At 41.2% G+C, this 21,088-nt stretch overlaps 2 protein-coding genes across 3 annotated transcripts in view; one reads left to right on the top strand and one right to left on the bottom strand.

Moving 5' to 3' along the window:
* The window catches only part of TWF1 (twinfilin actin binding protein 1), a 64,576-nt gene extending 45,527 nt beyond the window's left edge, over window positions 1-19,049 (top strand). For both annotated transcript variants that reach the window (XM_073652034.1, XM_073652035.1), the window contains 4 exons: window positions 1,066-1,191; window positions 5,853-6,003; window positions 9,345-9,466; window positions 15,013-19,049. In XM_073652034.1, the coding sequence (XP_073508135.1) occupies window positions 1,066-1,191; window positions 5,853-6,003; window positions 9,345-9,466; window positions 15,013-15,183 (570 nt within the window). In that variant the 3' untranslated portion in view covers window positions 15,184-19,049. The remainder of the gene's footprint in view (window positions 1-1,065; window positions 1,192-5,852; window positions 6,004-9,344; window positions 9,467-15,012) is intronic.
* Window positions 10,726-13,412, bottom strand: LOC141165930 (uncharacterized). Its single transcript, XM_073652033.1, has 2 exons — window positions 12,637-13,412; window positions 10,726-12,425 (listed from the first exon to the last, which is right to left on the bottom strand). The coding sequence occupies exon 2, from the start codon at window positions 12,119-12,121 to the stop codon at window positions 10,790-10,792; it is 1,332 nt and encodes a 443-aa protein (XP_073508134.1). The 5' UTR covers window positions 12,122-12,425; window positions 12,637-13,412; the 3' UTR covers window positions 10,726-10,789.
* Window positions 19,050-21,088: the final 2,039 nt, after the last annotated feature.

Raw genomic sequence — 21,088 nt, 5'->3', positions numbered from 1 at the left:
TCCACCACCTAAAAATTGCAATAAATAGTGATAAGTCATATGTACCCCAAAATGGGACCAAAGAAAACTCCATCTCGTCACACGAAAAATAAACCCTCTCCCCTCCATTGACTGAAAAATAGTGAAAATTATGTCTCTCAAAACACTCAAAATATTTTTTTGTGCTGCCATATTTCTATGATATTAAATCTGTCCCTCAGAATAAAGTTAATACCTTATTTGTGCAGTATGAAAACTATAAATGTTAAACTGTAGATTTGCTGTTTTTTATTTTTCTATTTCTTCCCATAGAGTTGATAAAATTTAGGCAGTAGGTTGTATGTACCCCAGAATGGTGCTATTAACAAGTCATTCTGCAAAAAACAAGCCCTCACACAGCTATGACAATAAAAAATAAATTATAATGCAATGATGGAAAAAATATATAAAAAAAAAATCTTTGTACTACAAGGCCACATTTGTCCGGGTTCTTTAAAGGGGTTGCCTTGCTTTGGAAAATACCTGTCCCCTGGTTGCAGTTTGTTTGTTTTTTTAACTGTGTTTTCCCCACCCTCCCCAGGTCCAGTGCCGAGTCTACACCGCTGCCAGGAGTCTGTTTTTCTATGCAGTGCCGATGTCCTGTCGATAGCACTGCAACCAATAACTGAGCTCAGCGACTCTGCCTGAATTGACGACATGAGCCACTGAGTTCACTGATTGTCTGCAGCACAGTCGACATAACGTTAGTGCTGCAGACAATAACAGACACAAGGAGAAGCGGTGGAGACTGAGCTGGGCCTAGGTAGGGTGAGTAAAGCGCAGTTTGTGTTTTTAAAGAAGAAACTGTAGCTGGGGCACAGGATTTCCCTAATGCTGTAATCCAGGTTTATGGGGTTAAAATATCCGCCCCTCCCTCCTTTCCTAGCGCAATTCTATACATTAGGATAATAAGCAGCACTTGTTATCCTTCACACCTCCATAGCACAGGGCAGTGTAGGTACTGCTAATGTAAGCTTATGGTGTCCCATTATGTTTGCTGTGACGTGATCATTTTATTAATGAAATGTTCCTTTATTGGGTTTTCAGACTCACTCTGAGGTTTCCGTAGACACTAAACACCAGACTCTCCAAGGAGTTGCATTTCCAGTAGAGAGAGATGCCTTCCAGGCACTGAATCAATTGAAGAGTATGAAGCTGAATTATGTCCAGTTGGTGAGTAAGTCCTGCTTCCTTGTAGGACGGGATCGGTCATAGCTGTCGGCTACTTCAGAAACATTGACTTTTTTTCTTTCGCTTTTATTTGCTCTTTAACTTACACAAGAATAAAATGTTTCACAAAGAATTCTGTAGTTTTAGGGCTTGCTCACATGAGCGTATAACACGGCCGAGTGCTCTGTGATGTTTTATCGGATCACACTCGGACAAATATTATACTATGAGGGAAGGAGGGCAGATCTGTGATTTATTTTTCGAGATGAGAAAAAAAAAAAATCTCAGCATGCTGTGAGTGTGTCCCATAATCGGACCATGCACACCCATACAATTCTATGGGTGTGAGTAAAACATCCGACTGCACTCTGATGTCATCCAAGTGCAGTCTGATTTACGGGGACACAGACCATGGAGAAGATGGAGAAATTACGTTCTCAACATTTTTACACCACATTGAGTTGTGCAATAATTGTGACATTTCAAACCTGTCCAAGTGCTTCCATTTTGCATCCCTGTCTCGCATATCTGTTGCTTAGTAAATTCACATATCTAGTGCTTAGATAAATTTGTATAACAGACCGTCCAGGGGTCTTTTTATCGACGTGTAAACAAGCACGGGTCTTCAGTGAGGGGAAAAAAAAGAGCCACAATCCGTATAAACCCTGAGAAAAAAATCTGTTTGATTCTCTCAGATGTTGACACATTCAGGTGTGAATGCAGCCTAACCATGTGATCCTCACACTTGGATCACAGTTCCTGCATTACTTCTTTTGGATCTCTTATTACAGCCTTTTTTGTGGATTTGTGGCAACCAAAAAAGGCCAGTAATTTTTGGCGTTCTTGAACTTTTTAAAAAGGAGGCTCATGCAAGAGTATTGCACAACCTGTGGCCCTCCAGCTGCAGATCTCCCCCATAATAGTGTCAGCAGACATGTTTTTAAAGATTTTACCACATTTTTTGCTTAGACCTAGGTGCTTCTATACGGTACTCATAGCCTTAACCTTGGCCAGAAATGGAACAGACCTCACATATTGAACATAGCAAAGCTTTATTATAGGTCCACTATATGATGTTTAATTAATCAAACTGCAATAACACTGTAATTAAAATGAGCTACATATATAAAAATGGCTGAAAAATAGTTACATCTGCCATGAAAAAGCCATACAAAAATTACTATGCCTTCCCCCCATAAGAAAAAAATATATAGCCATTAAACCAGCTTTTACTATTTAATAACTATCTGATCATTAAATGGTTGAGACTATAAATGGTAGCAATGCAGCCACAAATGTAGAATTTAAAGAAGTTGTCCAGCGACTATAAGTTATGTATCGAAGAGGTGGGTAATAACCTATAGATTCCTAGCTGCCTGAGTGCTGAGACACTCGCTGATTGGAAGATCGGGGCACTTTTATTCCCTTTTAGAATGGAGCAGCAGTGAGCACGCCCAACCACCTCACCATTCATTCTCTATGGGGCTGTCTGGAAAAGCTGAGCACACCACTCCGCAGCTCTATAGTGAAGGAATGGAGGGTGGATGGGCAATGTCACTGCTGCTCCATTCTAAAGAGGACAAAGAAGATAAAATGCCCTGTTCTACTGATTAGGCATCATTCACACATTTGTGTTTAAACATGTACATGAAAAAATGGTACCTGTGTCATCCATGTGTCTGTTTTTACCAGCAGTGTTTTTTACTGATGGATAAAGAAAGAAATAACTTGCAAAGCTTCTCCTATACTGTGCAATGTTAAACATGAACAGCACACTGATGCCATGTATGTGCTGTAGGGTTTTTCACTGACCCATAGACTTGTATTGACCCTTTTCATCCATCCTACCAGAAAAAATGGACATGTCTGTGTGTTATGCATAGACACAGTCTGTGAAAAAACATGGACATGTGAAAAGCACTATAGATTATAATGGGTACATGTTACATCTGTGGAAAACAAAACAGGTACAACATGACACTGACGTCTGAATGATGGCTTAGTGGTTATCTCAGCAGTCAAACCTATTCAGATCTGTTAGGGTATGTGCACATGGTCAGGAGCCGCCTGTGGCCCATACATATTATGTATATATATACACTGCTCAAAAAAATAAAGGGAACACTTAAACAACAGAATATAACTCCAAGTACATCAAACTTCTGTGAAATCAAACTGTCCACTTAGGAAGCAACACTGATTGACAATCAATTTCACATGCTGTTGTGCAAATGGAATAGACAATAGATGGAAATTATTGGCAATTATCAAGACACCCTCAATAAAGGAGTGGTTCTGCATGTGGGGACCACAGACCACATCTCAGAACCAATGCTTTCTGGCTGATGTTTTGGTCACTTTTGAATGTTGGTTGTGCTTTCACACTCGTGGTAGCATGAGCCGGATGCTACAACCCACAGAAGTTGCTCAGGTAGTGCAGCTCATCCAGGATGGCACATCAATGCGAGCTGTGGCAAGACGGTTTGCTGTGTCTGTCAGTGTAGTGTCCAGAGGTTGGAGGCGTTACCAGTAGACAGGCCAGTACACCAGGAGACTTGAAGGGGGCCTTAGGAGAGCAACAACTCAGCAGCAGGACTGCTACCTCCGCCTTTGTGCAAGGAGGAACAAGAGGAGCACTGCCAGAGTTCTGCAAAATGACCTGCAGTAGACCACAAATGTGCACGTGTCTGCACAAACGGTTAGAAACCGACTCCATGAGGGTGGTATGAGGGCTCGGCGTCCACAAATGGGGGTTGTGTTCACAGCCCAACAACGTGCAGGACGCTTGGCATTTGCCCCAGAACACAAGGATTGACAAAGTTGTCACTGGTGCCCTGTGCTCTTCACAGATGAAAGCAGGTTCACACTGAGCACATGTGACAGACGTGACAGAGTCTGGAGACGCCGTGGAGAGCGATCTGCTGCCTGCAACATCCTTCAGCATGACCGGTTTGGCAGTGGGTCAGTAATGGTGTGGGGTGGCATTTCTTTGGAGAACCACACAGCCCTTCATGTGCTCGCCAGAGGTAGCCTGACTGCCATTAGGTACCGAGATGAGATCCTCGGACCCCTTGTGAGACCATATGCTGGTGCGGTTGGCCCTGGGTTCCTCCTAATGCAGGACAATGCCAGACCTCATGTGGCTGGAGTGTGTCAGCAGTTCCTGCAAGATGAAGGCATTGAAGCTATGGACTGGCCCGCCCGTTCCCCAGACCTGAATCCGATTGAGCACATCTGGGACATCATGTCTCGCTCCATCCACCAACGTCACGTTGCACCACAGACTGTCCAGGAGTTGGCGGATGCTTTAGTCCAGGTCTGGGAGGAGATCCCACAGGAGACCATCCGCAACCTCATCAGGAGCATACCCAGGCATTGTAGGGAGGTCATACAGGCACGTGGAGGCCACACACAATACTGAGCCTCATTTTGACTTGTTTTAAGGACATTACATCAAAGTTGGATCAGCCTATAGTGTGTTTTTCCACTTTAATTTTGGGGGTGACTCCAAATCCAGGCCTCCATTGGTTAATAAATTTGATTTCCATTGATGATTTTTGTGTGACTTTGTTGTCAGCACATTCAACTTTGTACAGAACAAAGTATTCAATGAGAATGTTTCATTCATTCAGACCTAGGGGTGTGTGTGTGTGTGTGTGTGTGTGTGTGTGTGTGTGTGTGTGTGTGTGTGTGTACATTTTTTTTTTTTTTTTTAAACATTGACTTTCCTCGCAGATGTTAATCTATGGGGAAAGTCCACATGTGGACCCTCAAGAGAAGTTGACATGCTGCGGGTCTGAAAGATGCACCGCAAGTCAGTGTCCACTGCTGATCCACAGCCTCAGATGCATTTCTACAAATCCCATCCACTATGCTGTAACATCTGGACGCTGTGGGTTTGATACTTCATAAGCATGCAGCAGCTCCTGATTGTGTGCACGTACCATAAGTTAACAAAGCTTCTGCAAGTAGAGAGGTCCTAAATGGCACTATATCCTTTATTTTGGCAACCAAGTAGTGTATAAACCCAACATGAGGGGAATCGCTTTACCACTAAAAAAGTCACTGTCCCCTTGTTTTTTGGTGCTGATTACTTTTGTGATTTGTCTACAGTACATGCTTAATAAGTTGGCTTTATTCACCATAAATCCAACAATGTTTATGCACGTTCTCATTTCTTTTTATGGGTGTAAACTCTGCAAAAACAAAAGAATTGACATGCTGCTGACTTAAAAAATGTGCAGTTTTCTAAGTTAGTCTGGAAAAAAAAACAAGTGTGTGCATGACATTTCTGAAATCTCATAGCTTTTGCTAGTACTGTGAAAAGAAGCTTTTAATTTGCATAAAAAAGCTGCAAAAATGCAACTTGTGAACATAGCCTCATACTGTATGAATGCATTCTTGTAGTTTTCTATAATTGCCTACCAGAACTGCAAACTCTACATTCAGCTGTAAGCTGAAGTACTTGTTAGTCCTAATATTTCCTTTTACTTGCACAGATGTACATGTTGTTCATTCAAATACATAGGACTTGTCAGCTCTGAATTTAATTTTCCAGGCTCACCCTATTTGCATGTCTGCTAGCACTATGTAAAACAGTGATGTGACCTAATGCATTTCATATCATGTATTCATGTCCTCCTATTAATGCTCTTTCTTCTTAGAAAATTGACCTACAGAATGAAATTATTGTTTTGGCAAACACGGCGTACACAGAAGTGAAGGACTTGCCAGCAAGGGTTCCAAAAGATGCTGCACGATACCACTTTTTCCTCTACAAGCATTCCCATGAAGGGGATTACTTGGACTCTATAGGTACTGGACTTGCTTTTATCAATCATTTTAAATGATTTCCCTTTTCAGGTAACTAAGAATGAATTCAGAAGACCTATTGTTTCTTATTTACAGTGGTTAGTCCCACGAACAAAGTTCATTTTAATCAATAGATCTTGGGATAATAATAAGTTCCACAATTGGATGTGTTAAAAAAATGTTCCTGTGCTGAGATAATCTTCTAAATATGAACCTGCTATATACTGTGTAATGGTTGTCTGGCCGTGCAAGGACATGGTCTGATCATACCACATCTCCTGGCTAGGGAAGGATGCAAAAGAGTATACTGACAGGACAGTATTGGATCCCAGCCGATGCTTTCTGTGAGGTAAAACATATTTAAAAACAGGTAGGGAAATGTTTTACTTCACAGAAAGCATCAGCTGCAATCCAATACTGTCCTGTCTGTATACTCTTTTGCTCCCCCCCCCCCCCCGCTGCCCAGGAGATGTGGTATGATCAGACCATGTTCCAGCACAGTCACACACAATCATTACACAGTACACAGCAGGGGAACATTTATAAGATTATCTCAGCACAGGAACATTTTATTTAAAGCCCATCCAATTGTGAAACTTATTTTGAGTCTAAGATCTGTTAATTAATATGAGCTTAGTTTGTGGGATAACTCCTTTAACCCATTAAATACATTTTAATAAATGGAGCCATATTGATTAAATTACTATTGACTACTTGGACAACCCCTTCTTAAAGGGAATCTGTCAGCAGGTTTTTGCTATGCAATCTGAAGACGGCAGGAGGAAGAGGCTGAAACACAAAATTCAGGGATGTGTCACTTGTCTAATTGTGTGCTAATTACTAACGATGAAGGATTTATCACTAAGAGATTAACATTGCCGACTACACTAGTCCTGCAACGCTCCCTTCCCCCTGTGATAAGCAGCTCACTGTATTGGAATTTGTACATGGCATGCCTGGTGTGGGCGGGGTTAGCTTTCTCAGCTCTGCTTCATTCTAAATCTAAAAGATCTGAATGTGTCAGAACTGTTGCATCCAGTAAACTAAGTGATACACCTTTGGATTCAGCTTCTCTTTACCGATATTACACTGCTCTCAGATGAGGTAGTAAAAACCTGCTGACAGATTCCCTTTAAATGAAACCGTGCTTTATGTAAAGTAGAAACTGCATATACACTACTGCTGGATTGGTCCAGGAGATTTGTGCTCATGTGGCATAACAATGCCACACAAGTGGTACACAGCACCAACATTGATGGAACGGCGCTAGTCCAGGAGGTGAGTATATGCTCTTTTTATTTTACATGCGTAACTATTTCATTTAAGAAGGGTTTATGCAAGTCGAGGACAATCCTTTTAAAATTAACCTGTCGCCTCCAGAAACATAATTTAGCTGCCTTGCTGGAACAGCGAATGCCTGGAGAAAATAAAGTAATCTTCTCCCTGCAGCCGCTCGCACAGTCTTTGGAGCGGTACAGGGAGCAGTTGTAGTCCCTGCGCACTGTAATCAATCCCCTGCGCACTGTAATCAATCCCCTGCGCACTGTAATCAATCCCCTGCGCACTGTAATCAATCCCCTGCGCACTGTAATCAATCCCCTGCGCACTGACAGCGCCTGGTCTCCACTCATATGATGCAGAGCACGCTGTCAATCAATGTGTCATGGAGGTATTACAATGCGCAGTGAGCGCATTGACTATACTGTGACTGTAGATTATAGCTTCATTTCTCCCTGCAGCTGCTGCTCCAGTAAGGCAGCCAAGCACAATTTAAACAAGGGGTCTCAAACTCCTCTGGGCATATGGGCCGCACACGGAAAAACATTTAATTTGGGGGGCCGCATTATTTGCATGACAAAGTGACATTTTTAGTTATACCATTTTATTTTCTATGCACCTTTTGAACTGGTCCTCATCTTGCAGACATGGTCTCCCCTCCAGGTCCCCCATCTTGCAGACATGGTCTCCCCTCCAGGTCCCCCATCTTGCAGACATGGTCTCCTCTCCAGGTCCCCCATCTTGCAGACATGGTCTCCCCTCCAGGTCCCCCATCTTGCAGACATGGTCTCCCCTCCAGGTCCCCCATATTGCAGACATGGTCTCCCCTCCAGGTCCCCCATATTGCAGACATGGTCTCCCCTCCAGGTCCCCCATATTGCAGACGTGGTCTCCCCTCCAGGTCCCCCATATTGCAGACGTGGTCTCCCCTCCAGGTCCCCCATATTGCAGACGTGGTCTCCCCTCCAGGTCCCCCATATTGCAGACGTGGTCTCCCCTCCAGGTCCCCCATATTGCAGACGTGGTCTCCCCTCCAGGTCCCCCATATTGCAGACGTGGTCTCCCCTCCAGGTCCCCCATATTGCAGACGTGGTCTCCCCTCCAGGTCCCCCATATTGCAGACGTGGTCTCCCCTCCAGGTCCCCCATATAGCAGACATGGTCCCCCCTTCCTGGTCCTCATCTTGCAGACATGGTCCCCCATCCAGTTCCCCCCCCCCCCTCCCCATACTGCGCTCAGGGTCCCCGTCCCGCCCCCCATACTGTGCTCAGGGTCCCCGTCCTCCCCCATATTGCGCACGGTACCCCCCCTATACTGGGCACAGGTCCCCTGTGCTGTATTTCACATGACAGAGAGAAAAAAAAAAAAAAGATTCTCACCTGTCCTCCGTTCCCTCGGCGTTCTTTCTGCACCTGTGGCCCGCAGGCACAGACCCCGTAACGATCGTGGCTCTCTCCAGCAGCCGCCGACATCAGCGCTGTAATGCAGTGTATTGCCGCGCAGAGACCGGCTCTCTGCACAGCAATACCAGTGTCAGCCGCCGGCCTATCAGAGGCCAGAAGCTGACCTCTGCGTCCCAGCGCAGCGGCGTATGACGTCACTGCCATGCGCAGATGTCAGCTGCTGGCCTCTGATAGGCCCGCGGCTGACACTGGTATTGCTGTGCAGAGAGCCAGTCTCTGCGCGGCAATACACTGCATTACAGCGCTGATGTCCGCGGCTGCTGGAGAGCGCCGCAATCGTTACGGGGTCTGTGCCTGCGGGCCACAAGGAGGGCCGCGTGTTTGAGACCCCTGATTTAAACACTTTACCTGCAGATTACCCCTATAAATGCAGGTAAGTAGTATTTATTGAGGCAGCAGGGTCCTTTTAAGTCATGTAGTACTATCCCATCATAGAACACATATGTAACATGTTCAAATGAATATATATGCAAATAATAGAAGCTAATGCAAGACTATAGTTCACATGAGCCACATGGTGCTGCTCAGATTGTGATTATCTACATCCAGAATTTTATTTTCAAATGTTTATGCTTAGAAATGTATGTTATTATATCTTTACAGTGTTTATTTATTCAATGCCCGGGTATAACTGCAGTATACGAGAGCGAATGCTTTATTCCAGTTGCAAGATCCCATTGTTAGATGTCATTGAAAAACAGCTAATGATGGAAATTGTCAAAAAGGTAATATTGCCTTGTTCAGACTACTTGGTTATGTTATGTTGCTGCAGACCTTAGAGATTGTTACTTTGAGCACGCAAATAAGGCTAACAGTTTGTCGCGTTTCAGCTTGTACTTGTACCCTAGGTACATTGTCTGGATTGATCCTATTTTCATTTTACCACTGCAGCCACATTGACCAGTTTCTGGTTTCTTTATTAATACTTTAGCAGTTAAAGCAGTTGTCTACTACTTGGACAACTCCTTCTATATTCCTCCATATAAAATAAAAACAACCTGTACTCTGCTCCGGTGTCATTTGTGTGACGTTGGCGCAGGGTCTCCCAGGGCCTGCGTGATGTTATTTCACATGAGCCCTGCACCCACGCCGCTAGTGGGCCTCTTCACTCACTTCCTTCAGACGTAACTAACATCAGGAGGAGGTGAGAGAGCAGCAGCGGTTCGGACTGCTTCAGTTGGCAGTTTCGTCTAGGAAGTGGAGTGGCCGCTGTTTGGGTACAGGACTCACATGGCGTGACATCACGCGAGACTTGGCGCCAACAGCACTGGAAGTGAGTATAGGTTGTTTTATTTTATATGGGGGACTATAGTAATTAAGAAGGGGTTGTTCCCAGTAGTGGACAACCTCTTTAGGCTTTAAAATTAGCAGATACAACCTCGTCTTTTCAAGTAGATCTGTCAAAAATCACATCAAGATCAAAGGGTATAATAATCCGTGAGGTCACATGTAGAGATGAGCGGATCAGACAAAATTCTAATTCGCCGGTTTGCCCGAATTCTACAGAGAAAATCTAATAAATATAATGTTCCTTATTATGCTCATGGGTCTTTCCAGATTTGAGAGTATAATAAACATAATATGTAAAAATAAAATAAACAGGGTGGATTTGATTTAAATCTAACTGATTTAAATCACTAGTCAGTAAGGCTTGATTTAAATCAGTGATTTAAATCAAAGTTTCTACCTAAACTAGTTCTTGCTACTTTACTTTAACATGCAAGTAGATGAAGATTTTTAGAATCACTTTTTATATTACTTTTTTCTCCCCAGTTTGATGGGTTAATCATTCATATTTGGACACCACTGTTCTGTTGTACTTAGAAAGGAGAAAAATAATCCTGACCTTAATAACAATTTAAATAGATTTATTCAACTGAAACAATAACAACATTACAGCATAAGTTATTTGCTTAAACAAACATCCATGTTTGTTAACTAATTTGGCTAAACAAAATATATATATATATATTTTAAGAAACTTGGACTGTCAGCCCAGCCGACACATGAAAAACTTAAATACTACTGTCCCTGCTGTCCTCTGTAGCTCACTCGTCGTCATCTTCATCATCATCTTCTTCTTTGTTCCTATTCATAATCTGGAAAAGAAAAACAAGCTTTCCTGCTTTATTGGGTCCCAACCGATTTCTCAATTTAGAATGAATGAGTCCAAAGGAAGAGAATATTCTTTCAACGCCTGCAGAAGAAGCTACTGCTGTTAAAAGTGAAATCATTACTTGAACAGTCTCTAAATCCAAGCGCTTAAGTGACTTCCACCAGTTTACTGGTGTGACCTTCCTTAAAATATCTTCAGCAAACATATATTTCTTGAATGGTTCCCCCTTAGCTCTGAAGTTTATTATAGTTGGCATTAAAGATGGATGATTGCTGGATACCCATGTCATAGCTAACTCCTCTTCCTCAGCACTTAGGTTTTGACCCTGATATTGGATATTGACAATATTTGCCAAAAAATGAGCTGGAGTCAGTGCTTGTCCCATTCGTTTGTTTACTGCTTGTAATTTAATTCTGTCCATGTGTAGTTCTGTTTTTAAGTGTTCACTCAGTTCCTTCCAAATTTCAACAGCATCCGCAATAAAACAGCTATTTTTCTGTATTTTGTTTAAAGCTTGAGAGATGGGTTTCAGGAAGCTCAGCATATGTTCAACATTTCTCTTAAGCCCAATGTTGAGGATTTTGGCCGTGACAGTGCCATCTATTTTATCTCGATTTTCTTCACAAAGTGTCATCAGAATAGGCCAGTTTTTGATATACTGCTCAAAACAGTCCACCACAGAGTTCCATCTAACATCTTGTGGGAGCGTTAGCTTGGTTCCACCCATCCTTTTCAGAGCTGCTGCAGCAAAATGATTATTACGGAAGTATTTAGCAATTTCAACAACATTAGCCTTTATTTCTGGAACACTTAAGTCTTTGGCTAAGAGGTGCAGCAAATTAGGAATGCAACCATATGTTATTAGCAGCTTTGTATTCCCTCCCTGCTCTTCTAAATTTCTTCTCATCTTGGATACGTTTGCAGCATTGTCAGTGACCAAACTGCGTACTAGACATTTGAATTTTTGTTCACATGTTGTTATAGCTTTTACTTCCACTTCTTGTAAGTATTCTGCTGTGTGTGCATTTCCTGACGTATCAGTTGTTTGTGCAAGGAAGACTTTACCTTCCTCTGTTGTTATACAAGCACATACAATAGGATCATTGTGGACATTACTCCACCCATCAATACTTAGGTTAACAATTTTACCCTCCAGAGCTGTTGCACATTGCTCCATTTCTCTGTCATACACTTGATCCAGCAGTTTCCCTTCAGCATCGGCTCTGCTGGGTGGACTGTATCCTGGTCTCAGTGACTGAACCATATTAATAAAATGTGGGTTCTCAGTCAGACGGAAAGAAGTGTTCGTTGCATAAATAAACTGGGCAATTTTTTCATCAATCAACTCTTTTTCTAATCTGCTAGTTCTTATCACAAACCTATGCTGGTTCCAGGAGGTAAAGGTTTTTTCTTCCTTTTGGGTGATGGTGATATGTGGCTGTGGGTGTCTGATGATGATGATGATGCTGCTGCTAATGAAGCACTATCCTGGATGGATTACTCTGAAACTGTAGAACAGGATGATGGTGATCTTGGAGGTGGATAGTTTCCAGAATCCATGAATTCCCCTAAACAAAAAAAGTCAATGCTGTTATTTTATTGTTTATACAATTTCTGCTTATTGTACACAACACATCACTGCCCCTGCCCCAAAAGGAATATTTGTTTTTCTTCATAACTGTACCAAATAACAGTAACATGCAGTAATAATAAGAAATATAATTTTTCTCACACATGACAGTTCAGTCTTTAGAAATAGGATTCAATAAAAATGTTTACCAACAGATCCTGCCTGTTCAGAAGTGTTTCTTTGGTCATCTTCATCACCGCACTTCTCATGATGTTGCCTCATTCGCGCCACCAGGCCTTGCATCTCTTTGTTGCATCGTTTGCATTTTGCACGCATGCCTGCCTTACCGATAGGCGAAGGAGCTTCATTAAAATATTCCCAAACTGGATCTCTTTTACGGCCTGCTGCCATTATAAGGAAAGAATGTAATAAACCTCAGATCGTACACACAAACAGATCCTGACTTGTCTGTCTGTGGCTATGCTGCAGTATTGTGCTCAAAGTTTCACTTTCATTTTCTTGTCTGCTTGCCCTTCCTCCTCCTCACACTTAGATTCACATTCTTCTTGTGTTGTGCAGATCTATTCCACTCCAAACAATCAGAAACATATTGTCTAACTTCTTGGACTTGGCACTGAAGGGGTTGATTCTGTATTCATAGGTTTGTAGAACAATAGGATTAAGGTCTTTTTCTCAACTCTGTTCATGTTGTAACATTTTTGCCGTGAAGAAGAGGCTGGGACCTCTGCGGAGTCCAATTCAGTTTTGAGAACTGCGTAAGTAAAGCGAGCGTCTGTGATAATATAGGAGAGAAACTGCCCACTAATCCTACAGAAACCTCTGGAAGAGCATGGCATTGTGAATGTTACACATATACAGCCTTTATTCTACTGAGTTAAACAACTCAGCTTTATCTCATGATGGAAGAACCTTTGGATGGTAAAATATTTTCCTCAAAAAGCAGTTTATTGAAAAAAATCCGATTTAAATCAAAAAAATCTGATTTTTTTTTTTTTGATTTTTTTAAAAAAAACATTGATTTTTATCCACCCTGAAAATAAATAATGTAATACTCCCCTCTCTCACCCGCTCTCTTCTCCCTGCCCACTGTCCAGTCCTGCTCCCCATTTCGTTGTCACATCCCCAGCCGGTGTGCACTCTAAACCGGGTCTTCCGGCTACAAGGATGCCCGGGAGCATGAACAGTGAATTCCAGGGTCTGCTGGCGGCAAGAAGCCCCAGCCTAATGTGAGCAATGCGACGGAGAACTGGACTGAGGGCAGGGAGCATCGAGGTCGGTCGGAAAATTAAGATGGCAGCAAAAGGTGAAGAAAAAAAAAAAACATACCTCCCCGCTCACCTTTACAATCATCCCTATTGCTTCCAGCCCTGTCCAGTCTTTCGCTTGTCGAATATCTGGCCCATTGTACACTTTAAGTTGGGACTTCCAGCTGGGAGTAGGCTCCGGAGCATGCGCAGAAAACTCCTGTGCCTGCTCGTGGCCAGAAGCCCCAGCCTACAGTGAACAGCAGGGCACAGATGCAACACGATGGAGTTGCAGAACACCATAGAGAGGGTAGGGAGCAGTGGGGATGGCCAGATCAGTGAGGTGTTTTTTTTTTTTTTTTAACCTTTTGCTGGTCTTTTGCTGTTCAGAAAGATGGCGGCTGCAGCCTGCCGTTTCGCTGAATCCGCGCCGAACGAATTACAAAAAATGTCCATATTCTCCAGAATGCAAATTTTTGTAAAATTCTAATACATTTGCTCATCTGTGGTCACCTGCTAAACTTCTAAGCAACTAAAGGCCTCTCACATTGGAAAATGTTAATGTTCATGAATCCTCCACCAGGAGGAAACTGAACAACATTTTGTGAGTGGAAGAGCACGAAATAGCTTTTCAATTTTAGCTTTGGGTTAAATGAGAAGTGTTACGTTTGAAGAAAGAAAATCACTGCATTACACAATGAAAGCCTCCATAGCAATGCGTCATGGTTGAGACCTGTTTAGCAGTATCTGGGTCAGGATGACTTGTCATCTTTATGAAATAATTAACTCTGAATTTTACTAGCTAATGCTAAAAGAAAATGTCAGGAATTCTATCCATGAGCTGGATCTTAACAAAATGACTCCAAACACACACAAGAATGGTTTAAGTAAAGTTAGTTTTGGAAAAGTCATATCAAAGTCCTGATGTAAATCATATATAAATGTTGCGGAAGGACCTGATATGTACAGTTCATGGGAGAAAGTCCACCAACATAATAGAACAGCCGATGTGTACAACTAATCAATAATCACCAGAAACATTTAGATGCAGTTATTGCTTCACACCTGGTATTGAAAGCAACGGTTCACATACTTTTGCCATGCACAGACATATGATATTGGATAATTTTCTTCATTTAAAGAAATGAGTCTAATATATTTGATTAATTTGCTTGATTTGATTCTCTTTTATCTTTTTGGAGTTGAGTGAAAATGTGATGTAATTTTAGGGTCAAGTTTATGCGGAAATCTAGAAAATTCTGAAGATTCCCATGCTTTCAGGCACCACTGATTGGTAAACTTTTTATTTTATTTGTACAGCTTGAAATAGATAATGGAGATGAACTGACCTCAGATTTCCTATATGATGAAGTCCACCCAAAGCAACATGCACACAAACAAAATTTTGCAAAGCCTAAGGGTCCAGCTGGAAAGCGAGGCATCAGGAGGCTCATTAGAGGTCCTGCGGAAGCTGAAACAGCCATTGACTAGACCTGTACAGCGGGATCTTCATGTGTGGAGAGGTGAACTGTGACTATTCCACCCTGGTATTCATCTATACACACTACAAAATGATGTTTTCAGTTTGTCATTCCTCCACTCCTGTCCTGAAGCATTTTGATGATTGCTCCATTGCACTAAGTTCTCTTCTACATAAAAAAGCAATATGGCCACCACTAAAAGAAGGAGCTCATGACAATGCATTAGTGGTCTGCACGCAATAAGGGGAAATTGACACTATTACTAATTTATGTTTGTATATGTGGCAATTATGCTTTTTACAAAATGAGGAAATCTCATTCAATTGCTTCCCTTCCATATTTCCACCACCACTATACAGTTTATCATAGGATGGTACCATGCAATGCATTTTTCATTTTTTCCTTATGTTTATAACGTATTTAAAAGAAACTCTTAACTTGTACAATTGTAAAATTTGACTACAAACCTACTACTCTAGCTATCCGTGCACTAATCAGTTGTCTCAGTAAATCTACCGCTCACTGTATGTTGTGTACAGTGTCCTACATGAGTCAATGTCCCCTAAGAAGGCGAAACCACTGCCGCTTACCAAGTCTCACCTCTCATGAAGATCTGTGTTCCTACCTCTTCTGCAAATGGCAGAAGTTGTACAAAATAGCCAGTCTATAACCTTGCTTCGAATAAAGGAACGTCTAAATATTTTCACTTGAAGATGATGCAGATAGGTTGTATGAAGCAGTGATCTCACACGTGTTTTGACACTGCATTCATAGTCTATGGGACTGATGAAGACAGCCAAGTGTTTTACTGTCAGTCGCATACAAATTTAATGTGGCAAGGCACATGTGTGACCACTACTCCATTCAGATAGGGAGCACAGAATTCTGTTCTGACGATCAGTGGAGCTCCGATGCCCTCTGCTTAACAGTTATCACTTATCGATTGCCTAGGTGATAATTAACTGGATACTACCAGAGTACCCCTCAGGGATTTATACAGTGCAAGGCTGTATTGGTAAGGGCACTAAAATAGGGGATCGCTTAAAGGGGTTTTCCCACAAACAAAAGTTCATTTTAATCAATTGATCTTGGAATAATAACTTCCACAATTTATTTATTATGTTTAAATAAAATGTTCCTGTGCTGAGATAATCTTATAAATGTGCCCCTGCTGTGTACTGTGTAATGGCTGTGTCTGATCATGCAGGAATATGGTCTGATTATACCACATCTCCTGGGCAGGGGAGGAAGGAAAAGAGCGTATACAGACATTACAGCACGGGATCACAGCTGTTTCTTCTTGTGAGGTAAAACATTGTTTAAAAACAGGCAGGGAAATGTTTTACCTCACAGAAAGAATCCTCTGTGATCCCGTGCTGTCCTGTCTGTATACTCTTTTGCTTCCTCCCCTGCCCAGGAGCTGTGGTATGATCAGACCATATTCCAGCACGGTCAGACACAGCCATTACACAGTACACAGCAGGGGAACATTTATAAGATTATCTCAGCACAGGAACATTTTATTTAAACACATCCAATTGTGGAAGTTATTATTCCAAGATCTATTGATTAAAATGAACTTTTGTTCGTGGGAAAACCCCTTTTAAAGGGAATCTATCAGCTGTTTTTTGCTATGTAATCTGAGAGCACCATAATGTAGGAGTAAAGACTCTGATTACAGTGATGTAGGTGTTTTGCGGTTTTAATAAAATCAGTGTTTTATCTGCAGGAGATTGTCACTAGAGGACAACTGGCCTCGTGCATCCTAGTCCAACCATGCCCCCAGCACTGATTTGCAGCCTCTTGTCACTATACAATGTCCACAGAAAGCTGTGGTGTAGATCAAGGTGCGGATGTGCAGCAAAGAAAACTGTGACTATCTTAACTGCTGCACCCAGTAAACTAAGTGATACATTGCTGGAATCGGGGTCTCTATCTATACATTATGCTGCTGTCAGATTACATAGCAAAAACCTGCTGACGTTTTCTCTTTAATTGGTTGTATCCAATGTGTCTGTTCACTTTCATATAATGTAAATCTCCCAGGGATTTCTCCTAGCAGCAAGAAGCGAAAAATGTTTCCTCTGCGGGTATTTATACCTTTTTAGGCAAAAGTATTGAACAGGACATAGACCTCATCTACAGCTATGTACTTGAACCCTAAAAATATTGTCCACTTTGGACAACCCTTTTTCTTAGGAAATGTCCATTAATAATCTGATTGTTGGAGGGGGCTCATTGTAGTGACCCCATGATCGGCTTCTCCAGCTGCAAAGTAACATTAATAATATCCATTAAACTTGAAATTAGCGAGTTTTTTTTGCTGCTCCTTGTCTTATTGAGGGAAGATGGCTTACATTAGTCATTGGCCTGTAGCGTGGAGTTCAGGACAAGTTCTTCTGCTGCAGAAAGAGAACACTGCTGCTTTTTGTGAACTATGCATTCTACCGAATAGAGCAATATAACATTATGGAAATAATCCGACGCAATGGCCACTTTATTAATACATATCTTCCCACTTGTGAAATGCAGGTACAATGGAATCACCACACAACCGGAAACTGACATTTTAGCCGCAAGTGCCGATGTCTTATTTTTTACTTCTCTAGTTCTATATTGCACACAGTTTATACCGTATGTCACATCATGGTTACAATTCTTGTTTTATATTGACCCCGTAGAGGTATAATGGGCAGGTCATATATGGAAGCCCTTGACTACCACAGCGGTTCAGTTATATTCAGCTCTGGCGCAGAATAAAGCTTTTTTTTCCTCTTCATCTTTTACTATTCGTTCTTTTAATCAGATTTTGTTTTCACAGCCTTGATTTCTTGGAACCAAAGATTATTCTGTTGGAAAAAAACCTTTCAATGTTTTAAAGGGAAAACGCAATTCTATAAATTTTTCTGCTCTGCCATTAGTTGTCACAATCTCTGCAGCCACCGAGGAGCGAGTATGTGTGAAAACCACTGAAAAGGTGGTGGAGACTTGGATGGTCATTATGTAATAGAACTGTGATCATCTTTTTTTTAGAAGTATAGAGAAGCGCAGGGTACTACACCTTTCTATAATTCTAAAGGAAAAAAAGGATATTTTTCATCAAGATGGCCATATGTAAGCATAGTCGTGCTACCTCATGCGCCACATCTGACATTTGTAGCTCCCTCATTTTGTGGTTTTTAAATGTACCCATTTGGCGGATAATAGATACATCGCCACCGATGGCTAATTCAGAATTTTTATTGAATAGCACAGAAATGTTAGATTTTTTTTTTCAGATATTCTAAGCACATTGCCATTGATTGGTCCTTTGTTTAGATGAGGGGTCTGATTCCTGGAATCAAATCGTTGAGTAATGCTACAGGGGTTTGATCCACAATTAGGCCCCTATATCCTGGAAATCAGTGATAATGCGAGAGAATACAAAATCTGTCATTTGTCTATTATGTACCAGAAGATCATTTTGACTGAATTTTCCCTACTAATGTGTTTTTTTTCACCCCCAAGTCTTCCATATCCCAACTGTTTTCTTTTTCATCTGAGGATCTTTTTCACAAGTGTGGCGCACTTGACCTAGAACCAGGCCTTTAATATTTGCTTGCATACAGCAGCCGTTAATATAATGCTCACTGATTTTGTAATTCTTTCATAGAGTACTTTTTTTATGCTTTAAAACTGGGAATTTGCCTATAAACTGTTATATTGAAATGGCATGTTTTACAACCTATGCTGATTTATGCAAATTTCTAATAGAATAATTGCATTTTTACTGACTTTTGTTTGACCTGTATGTATGATTATGGAATGATTATGAATTTGAAAGAAAAAAAAATCTACACATGAAGAATATTTGTGAATAAACTCAACCCAAAAGCATTGACATTTACTTGTATGTTCCTTTCCACTTACCTGATACGTGTTTATTGCTTTACCTTTTCACTGTCGTATGTAGATGGCAACCATAAAGCTGGTTTAAGTCTAATACTTGTAAATCTCTCACTTCATGAAATGGTTTTATTCTTGCATGATAGTAATATTATAATCAGCAGGTGTTGTTCTAGATGGGTTCAAATACAGAATATAATCCTGAATCCAATCAGACGGGTGGTGCACTCTGTGATCCGGATTTATTAGCATCCAGACCATGCACCAAGCATACAACGCCATACAAACTGGTTTAATAAAACCAGATTGCGTCTCTTCGATTCTGATGCCTTTCAGTTGGGCTGTACACACTGGTATTGGTGTAGTGTATGAAGTCTGCATACCCATAGCCTTGGGTGTCAGGGGGGCTCCTGATCGGATGCATACAGTAGGTCATCTAGGTGGCCACAGCATAAATAATACTGGAAATTCAATCGGCCGTGAGTCAAGACACCTACTAACAAATGGCAAAGCAGCATATAGGCACATGGCGCACCGCATCCAATGAAACATTACTTTGTATATCAATACTTTATTTTTTTTTATCTTTGGATTGTGTATAAATCTAAATCAGATTGGGGACAAAAGGACTTTCCCAAAAGGAGCCGAGGTCAATCCCTAAACTACAACCCCATCGCGTTAAAATAATGCCCCCAACACATCTGTTAAAATAAAGCTATTGTGGTCAACCCTGCTGTCTTGCGAGCAGTAAACCGCTGATCAATGGGGTTACTCAGTGTCAACACCCCCACTGATCTGATATTAGGGAACTATTCTTACTATAGTTACTAATCAATATCATAAGCCTGGATAACTCTTTTAACCCCTTAACCATTGTATCATTTGTCAAGTCTCCTCCTTTGATGCAGGCACAGGAGCTGAGCCCGCATCTTTGCCGATAGATGATAGCTGTGTTATTCAGACGTTAACAGCAGTGTGTGGAGTGAAGACCCGCATGCCTGTCATGACAGTACTCCGGTGAAAGCCAGCCAGTGGCTGGTATTCATAGGAGACCTTGATTTTTGCTATGTACAGCAATACCATAGTAGTGCTGTATATAGTATAAGGCCACGTTCACACGTTGAGTATTTGGTGAGTTTTGTACATCAGTATTTCTAAGCCAAAACCAGTAGTGGAACAATCCGAGAAAAAGTATAATAGAAACACGTCACCACTTCTGTATTTATCACCCATTCTTGGGTTTGGCTTACACATACTGATGTGAAATAATTAAAAAAAATAAAAATAAATTTAATTATGAAAAAGATTTTATATATATTTTCTTTTCCCTCATTAAAAGTAAAGACATTAAAAAAAATCACCTGTGGTATTGCTACGTTCATAAAAGTACCGATCGGTAAATGCTGTAATGAGGAAAAAAATCTAGTGTCAGAATTTGTTTTTGTTTTTTTTCAGCCACTGCTACATTGCAAAAATGCAATATAAACTGGTGAAAACATTGTATCTACCCCAAAATGGTATAAATAAACACATCCGCTCAGGGTGCAAAAAACATCTCGTACAGCTTAATTGACTGAAAAAATTACAGGTCTTGGAAAATGGAGACACAAGCGAAATTCATTTTAGGGATTTACACACTTTTTTTTAAACACTGCATGTTTGGTATCATTATATTCACCTGTAGAACCATATTGCATGGTCATAAGTTTTAGAGATTAAATCATCATTCCAAAATTCAGTTTGTGAATAAAGTTATTGAACATTTTAATATATCAGAAAATGCTAAAATATTCTAATCAGATTCCTATTACACTTTTTTTTTCTTGCCATCTACATCAAATTACTGTCATTGCTGCAGCTTAATTATTAGCTTTGCTGTATAGACTGTGTATAGATTAAATGAACCCCCAATCATTGCAGCTCTCATACAGCACATACAGTACCTTATACCTTGCTGTACTGTCTAATCAGACAATGCAGGAAGGAATTGTCTCCCAATATGTCAGTTGTCCAGGAAAGTTTAAATATTT

The sequence above is a fragment of the Phyllobates terribilis genome, unplaced genomic scaffold, assembly GCF_046119375.1.
Source record: "Phyllobates terribilis strain yellow unplaced genomic scaffold, ASM4611937v1 Scaffold_11__3_contigs__length_659146591, whole genome shotgun sequence".
Lineage (NCBI taxonomy): Eukaryota > Metazoa > Chordata > Amphibia > Anura > Dendrobatidae > Phyllobates > Phyllobates terribilis.
The sequence above is the reverse complement of the archived record's forward strand: the minus strand, read 5'-3'. Positions and strand labels throughout refer to the sequence as shown.

Excerpts from the sequence above, each read along its gene's own strand:
- LOC141165930 (XM_073652033.1), bottom strand. The coding sequence starts at position 12,121 with ATGGTTCAGTCACTGAGACCAGGATACAGTCCACCCAGCAGAGCCGAT.